At 32.1% G+C, this 7,872-nt stretch overlaps 1 protein-coding gene across 1 annotated transcript; it reads left to right on the plus strand.

Moving 5' to 3' along the window:
- The first annotated feature begins 559 nt into the window (after window positions 1–559).
- On the plus strand, window positions 560–5,391 carry LOC143396706 (natural killer cells antigen CD94-like). The gene is made up of 6 exons (XM_076852656.1): window positions 560–648; window positions 1,896–1,988; window positions 2,146–2,208; window positions 2,955–3,106; window positions 4,351–4,457; window positions 5,280–5,391. Exons 1-6 carry the CDS (start codon window positions 642–644, stop codon window positions 5,389–5,391), a joined length of 534 nt encoding a protein of 177 aa, XP_076708771.1. The 5' UTR covers window positions 560–641.
- The last annotated feature ends 2,481 nt before the right edge of the window (window positions 5,392–7,872 follow it).

Here is a 7,872-nt window from a genome sequence, read left to right on the forward strand (position 1 = left end):
GGCTTTCAAGTTTCAGAGACCTTGATCAAGTCACTCAGCTCTACCTGGTCTCATATTACCCATTACTAAAATGAAGCTGTTTTTTGTATCTTGATTATTTAGCCATTTTTTCAGAAGTTAATTTTAAAGAATTTTTAGACATCAAGTTTAAAGCTATATGCTTTAAACTGTGCACAGTACAAGGTAAATAATAAAGATTATTATTAAGAGAAAGATCAGCATGGAACTTTATTATGCTAAATAAATTTATCACTGGTTTGCACATATTTTTCCCTACTTTCCAAATAATTTTTAAGACAACTTTGCTGCACAAACATTGGAAAAAAAACTCCCTCTCACCTTCTTGTGTTCTGGTTCAAGTGTTTCCATTACAAAAGTATAGTGAGAATTTCCTGTATTGTGGTTCCTAGAGCATCTTAGAAGCTTTTGATGTTTACCACTTCTTATTCATATCACTATCTATACCTATGCTTCTCATCAATAGATGATTCAAGAAATTATTTTAATACACAAATTTTCTTTCTCTTTTATATTTAGTTTCTCCAGCCTTAGCCTCCTACTCAGCTTCATGATCCAACACCATTCCTGCTAAGGCAGACACATTGTGTCTTCTCTTCATCAAGCCGGGAACATCTTTTCAAATGGCAGGTATACGCAGCCTCGTCATAAAATTGAAAACATAAAAAACAACCAGAAAAATACATCTCATAGATTAGCTAATTTCAGAACAGTGCTTTAAAATTTAAAAAGGATGTTTAGGCTTTCTATCTATTAGTCGTTTTGCATTCACTTTACTTTCCTGATTCTTCATTTTGTAAGTTAAGTGTGATTTTATGAAGTTAAAATCTTTTGTAAACTTTTCCAACGGTTCGAGTGGCTTCTGATAGGGTACCTCTAAATTTGTAATAAAACATGAACATAAGTGGTTCAAAGGTAAACAACAAATTTCTAGCACTGAAATAGAGAATCTCAGATTTTAATGACACGGTGCTTCAAAGTTTTTAATTTAATATTTGTCTTGTGACATTCAAAAATGACACAGACTGACACATTGTACTGTTGTTATAGACAATATCACTCTTTGAGAATGTACTAATTTAATTCAGAATCTACTAATGTTGAAATGTTTTAGAGCAAAAGAAAGAAAATTTGAATGAGATTTTTTTTAAAAGCATAAAGAAAAAAGTCACTTATGTATCATAATTCAGTGTGCTGTGTTGAACTTGGGCCTCCAACCCACACACTGGTTGTGCCATCTCTCATCACACAGTTTCAGAATGCTCCCATGTCATCTCACCTATAGTACCTTCAGAAACCTGTTTATTAGAGCAGATCTTGCATTGAAATTAAGGAGAGGCACAGTCCCTAGTAGTATTCTTGTGACAATGACAGAATATAATCAAATAAAAGACTCTGAACCTAGACAAAATTTGATTTGATTTTTAAGATGGGTACTTACTAGCCTTAATACTTTTTTTCCTCACCATCTAATGGGAATTATATTATATATCTTGTGATTTTGTTGAAAGAAAAACAGTAAATGTCCGTTATATAAGCTCATCAAACAGTTTGCTGCCTGTTGATCTCTTCTTACAGCAGATATTTTGACTTCTTTGCCAAAGTAAAAGATAAGTGAGAAATCTACTTTACTGAGATAGAACTCATAGAAAAGAACATGCATGAATTATCTCACTGAAGAATAGCATACATAAAGATGTTGGTATTGGTGGCATTTTGAACAAAATGTCTTCATTTTCCAATCTTCAATTAGCAAGATATCTCTGTTACCAAATGAAGAACTCTTTGGATTCAATCTCATTGGCTTCTCCTCTTATGAACATCAGCTTCTGTGTTTGTTCTTTAAATCATCATCATATACATTTTTTTCTCTACAGTTTCTCAGATCACTCTGTGGAGATTCATTTCTGGGGCCTTGGGAGTAATATGCCTTTTGTTGATGGCTACTTTGGGAATTTTGCTGAAAATTTGTAAGTTTTTCTAGAAAGTCTATATAAAGATCATAATTGCAATTACATTATTTAATAGTAAATATTTCATTTTACTACTTTGTAATATTTGATTATTCCATAAACCTATTATTATTCCAAAAACCTGATTAAGTAAATCCTTAATGTTTTTTAACAGCATATACTAAACAAACTATCCAACCAACATTCTCTCCAGGATCTATGATAGAACTCCAAGAAGGTAGGTTCCATTCTTTGCAAATTCTATGACTGATAAAGAATTAAAGAGACAGTATCTTGTTTTCACACACAGATGCATGAAAAAATATTGCAGTTAGTGACACAAGTTTGTCTGTTGACTGTAGGATAGTCACATTTCATAGTTCTCTAATGTAAAAATGATTAAATTACATTGAATGTGTATGTGTCAGTTGGCTTTCTAGAACTGTGACAAATATCTAAAATAATCAACTTCTACAAAGAAAAAAAACTTATTTTGGCTTCTAGTTTTGGAGGTGTTAGTACCTAATTGGTTGACCCTGCTGTTTTTGGCCTATAGAAGGTTACCACATCATGGTGGAGTCACATGGTGGAATGGAACTATTCACATCATGGCAAGACAGTGGGAAGAGGCCAGGGCCCACTATCTCCTTCAATGGCATGCCCCCAGTGACCTAAAACTTCCCACTAGGACCTGTATCACCTCCTGATGACACTAAGCAGGGAACCAAGTTTCTCACCCCTGGATCTTTGGGGATATTCCAGGTCAAACCTAGCAGTGCACCATTATATATCTTATAAATAGAAAAAAAAAAATGTTTCGGTTAGTTTGTGTTAATATTCTCTGAACCATAGTTTATATAGGAGATTCCCAAAGAATATTTGTAGAAAAACAATAATAAATGGCACACAATTTTTAAATGAATAAGTAGCATTGAAAAAAATTTATATCTTCTGAGTCATCTCATATTTTGTTTTTTTTCTTAGTGTCCGACTGCTGCTCTTGCCCAGAAAAGTGGATTGGGCAGCAGTGCCACTGTTATTTCATTTCCAATGAAAGAAAAACTTGGAACGAAAGTTTTCATTTTTGTGCTGCTCAGAATTCCAGTCTACTTCAGCTCCAAAACAGAGATGAATTGGCATGTACTTTATTCTTGTTTCCTACATTTTATTTGAACCCATAAAATATGCTATATAAGCTGAATACTTTGACTTATATTTCTATTCAGATAGAAAATGGTTTGAGATATATATATATATATATATATATATATATATATATATATATATATATATATATATATATATTTAATGGTTTTATTTGAACCAGAAACCTAATAATTTCAACCTGGAAGCAATCATTAAAACCTATATAAAATTCTTCAAAGATTTTCATCATAACCACAAAAATCTGGATAAATACCACAAACTTGTCATCAAGAATTCAAAGAATAAGCAATAAGTCATTATTTTTACATGTTAATCAAAGAACTAAAAAAGTGACTTTAGAAATTTGAGTAATTCTAATCTATTATAATTTCCTTTGTAATTATATAGCTTTTGTCAATCTTTCTGTAACATAATATAGAAGCAGTAGTAGAGTGTGTGATCATAAAAATTATCAAATTCTTACCAGAAAAATGACAAAATTCTTAAGGTACAGGTAGGATCTGTGCTGTGCATAGGGTAAGAAGGTTGTATTCATGAGATTCATCCTTCAAGATATTGTAAATTTGGAATCAAATTTGATCATTGCCGCAGTCCGGCTGCAGCAAAATAACCGGGGGGTGACGAGCAACTTGTGTAGATTGATACAGCAGGAGTGGGAGCCGTTTATTGTAGGAAAGGAGGTGTATATATACATTCCACACAGCTTATCTTAATCATTGCTCCTCTCTGAAGGAAGGGTTATATGAAAACTCTTAAGTTCATTTATGATGTTTCTCATTCTTTCGAGAAGTAAAATTTTGTAGTAGTTTCTCTTCACAAATAAATGGGTCTAATAAATTAGAAAATTGAGGCATGTGACTATAAATTAGAAGCTAAAAATGATTTCAGATTATGTAATGGACAGGCTGAATCTTATTCTGAGCTCTAACTTTCTTTAAAGTATTATTATAACCAGACTGGTGGTACATGCCTATAATCCCAGTGGCTCAGGAGGCTGAGACAGGAGGATCACAAGTTGAAGCCAGCCTCAGCCATTTAGCAAGGCCCTAAGCAACCTAGCAAGACTCTGTCTCAAAATAAAATATTAAAAAGTCTGGGGATGTCACTCAATGGTTAAGCACCCCTGAGTTCAATCTCTGGTACCAAGAAAGAAGTATGGAATAATCCTAGAGTAGATTCACGTTTGATTAATATGCTTGTCTTTGTCTTGAAGCAGGGTTTCATGAACTCCTCTCAATCCTTTTTTTGGATTGGACTCTCCTATAGTGAAGAACATGGTGCCTGGTTGTGGAAGGATGGCTCATCTCCCAATCAGGATCTGTAAGTTTCTGGCCATTAAGGCCTTTTTTCCTTTCTTTCTTTCTTTTTTTTTTTTTTTTTTTTTTCTTCTTGTGAATTTATCCTTAGTTAGTTCTGACTAGGGAAGGTCACATCCAGGGAGGGTGATTGTAACTAATATTACCTGTGCAGGGCATGAATGAATACACGTAAAACAAAAAAGACATAACCATAGATCCACTGAGGACACTCCTTAAGTTTAGGTTCAATGACATGAAAGTTAGTGTACTCTTGTTGACAGATACTCCTTTTTTTTTTAAGCTTAGTTCAAGCACTTGGAAGTATACATGTATGCACTGAGCCATCTAGAGAAAAATATTTATTATTTGTTCTGATAAAGACCCAATATTATTAGTATTCTCCTGTTTTTCAAATATTCTGTGTTTATTTTCTATGTTATCTTTAAATGTAATGTTCATTCATGAATATGGGATTTGTAGAGTCATACAATAACAAAGTTTATGAACTGGTTTGTTTTCCCAAATTAGGTCAACTAATACTTCTTAAACCAAGTAGAAGTAAAACATCATACATGTAAACCATTTATGAGCACAGTAAACAAATAGAACAAAACAAAATAAAAAATTAAAAAACTGTGGCCTCAATCTACTGAGTATAGAGAAATTAACTGAATTTTGTGAAGTATTGTATGCTAAAATCATAATTATGGGGTATTGAAAAAAAGAATAGTTTGCTAATATATCACTTAAAAGCTTTTAAAAGTTCTACCATTTAATAAAATAATATCCCTAAACATTCATATTTCTTTTTTTTCCATGCTAACATTTTCTTTCTTTGTTATAGATTTCCATCATCAGAAACTTTAAATCCAAAGTCCTGCATAGCATATAATCCAAGGCAAAATATTTTGGATGAACCCTGTGAAAATACAAATGGCTTTATCTGTAAGAAATAACTTAGTTAACTGTTTCTTGAGGTGGTGAGGATGGACAGTAAAGGTCCAGGCTTGCAAAGAATGGTATCTTTACCTCTAATTTTTTAAAAATCTACTTCTGGGGACTATAAAATGTTTTCAATTGTATTTTATCATACTATTTTTATGTATTTGAAACCACGTATTTTAAAATTGATGGAATTTGAACATCCACATTTGAGAGACAAGAATTAAGATAAAGAATTTCATGAATATATTGATTAGATGCATATTTTACATTGAATGCAATTTTATACATACACTTGTATAAATACTCTCTGAAAATATTTAAATAAAATTTAATTCACACCAAATAATATATATCAGACATGTCCTTTCAATTTTTAATATGGCATACTAAACTGAGAAGTGTTAGGCTCATCTCACTTTCTGGAAGTTAAAATAATTTTTAATGTTCTTTGTTGTCTCCTTCTGAACATACATGTATATTCATACACACACATATATACACACATGTATCTATTTAATTTTAGAGCTGAAAGTACAGTATAACAAATTCCTCATATGTATCACTGTTTGAGAAGAGAACCTATCTCTATGTCCTGTCAATGGTCTTGAGTTATACAGAATGACTGTAAGCAAGTGTTTGGTCAAATATTGGTTCTCATGGGATTGCTTCCATATTTTGTAAGGGTAAAGGGAATTTATGCCCTAGTCACATGAATTTATTTCTTTACTCCACAGGTCTTTCTTGTCTTATGCTTATCTTCCAGGTAACAGAGTCACTTACACATGAAAAAAAGATCTTATTCCTCTTCCTGAAATTATGTGTCTAACACTAAACCATTCCTTTTTGGGGAAGGTAGAGAACTACCCATTGACATACTGAGGGATTTCTGAGTATGTCAAAGAAGGGGTTGGGACAACATAAAGCTTATTGCCCGTGATGTGGATGTCACTTTTCTTGACATTACAGTTGTCAAAAGCTCATGTTATTTCATAAGTGTTGCATGTGCATGTTAAGAAATTTGTTTTGATATCTCTGCTTGCTTTATGTATTTATATTTTAATAAAGTAACAATAATTAAGAACCCAAAGTTTATTCCTAACATATAGAGGCACATTTAAGCAAGGACCTCCTAAATTTGATTTTTCACATTATAAATATAATAGTTCTACACACTGAACACTTCACATTCTTGTATGAATATTGATTTAGGAAAAAATTCACCTTAGTTACATTAGAAAAGATACAGGGTAGAATACCGTATCTTTAAAATGTTTAACTTGGACCAAGAGAGTTTTTACACTGTATTTTGTGAAGATTAGAATGTTCTGAGGATTTTTGTCCATGTGATCACAAAGTAATGTTTCTAATTATTATTTTCAAGCATAGTGCTAACAAACTCTTAGGGGAAATAAACAGTTTTTGGTACTCACTGCTTCATCTGCCTGTCCTATTCCCATGAGGCAATTCCTTCTGCTTTTATTTTGCTACTTAAAGTGACAAATGAACCAAAGCTGACTTATGTGCATTGTTTTTTTCTAGTACAAACCTCAAAAGCTTTAAATTAATTAATCAAATTTAAATGGAAAGATAGCATTGTATGTTTTTAGAGTGTACAGTGTTATTTTTTACATATATTTCTGTATTTTTATGTGGTGCTGAGGATTGAACCTAGTGCCTTACAAGTGGAAGGCAAGCACTCTATCACTGAGCTACAGCCCCAGCCCCAGTGTTATGTTTTTAAGTGTATATTTTGGATGGGTTATATCTGACTTCTTAACTAATGTGTCACCTCATGTAGTTATCATTTTCTATGGTGTGAACAAAAATACTTTATAATTTTAAATAATACAATACATCATCATTAACTGTCATTATATTGGTGTAAAATAGATCTCTCAACATTTATGCCTTTGATCTAACTGACATCAACTGTTTTCATGTAGCCACACACAATACAGGTTTACATTCTTACTCTTCACATCATCACTCCCTCAGATGTTCAGAGACTGGTCTTCCTTTTTTTCTGAGCATTCATCACAGCTGCAAGAGTAATGGAAAAATAGAAAGTTTTAAATATGTTTTTAAATATATATTTTAAAATACATTTAAATATATATTTAAACTATGTTGGATGCTGTCTATTTTAGAGAGTAAGCTATGCCAAAAATTGTCTCCAATGGGAGAAGAAAAATATTTTTGCCTCCCAACTATAATTCATATGCTGTTTTTCAGCTCTCAATATTTCAGGGCATTTTGATGGCTTAACAGGAGAAGACTATTCACCAAACAGTGTCTCTCTCACATGGTATCATATTAGTCATACTCAGTCCAAACTCATCTGGCCTGCTTTATTTTTCTCTTCTTCTCTTTATTATTGTATTCTGATTTTCTTCATTCTGAAAATATCTTTGTAGTCTTTGGGGCAGGATACAATTCTTTGTTACATAGACCGTTTTATCAAAAATTTCCCCTCTAATATAATATTTCTAATA

Source organism: Callospermophilus lateralis, chromosome 4, assembly GCF_048772815.1.
Source record: "Callospermophilus lateralis isolate mCalLat2 chromosome 4, mCalLat2.hap1, whole genome shotgun sequence".
Lineage (NCBI taxonomy): Eukaryota > Metazoa > Chordata > Mammalia > Rodentia > Sciuridae > Callospermophilus > Callospermophilus lateralis.

What these genes read in the sequence shown, in the direction of transcription:
- LOC143396706 (XM_076852656.1), top strand. An exon ending in TATGATAGAACTCCAAGAAG is followed by an intron (nt 2,209 to 2,954) that starts GTAGGTTCCATT and finishes TTTTTTTCTTAG; the next exon opens with TGTCCGACTGCTGCTCTTGC. An exon ending in TCATCTCCCAATCAGGATCT is followed by an intron (nt 4,458 to 5,279) that starts GTAAGTTTCTGG and finishes TCTTTGTTATAG; the next exon opens with ATTTCCATCATCAGAAACTT.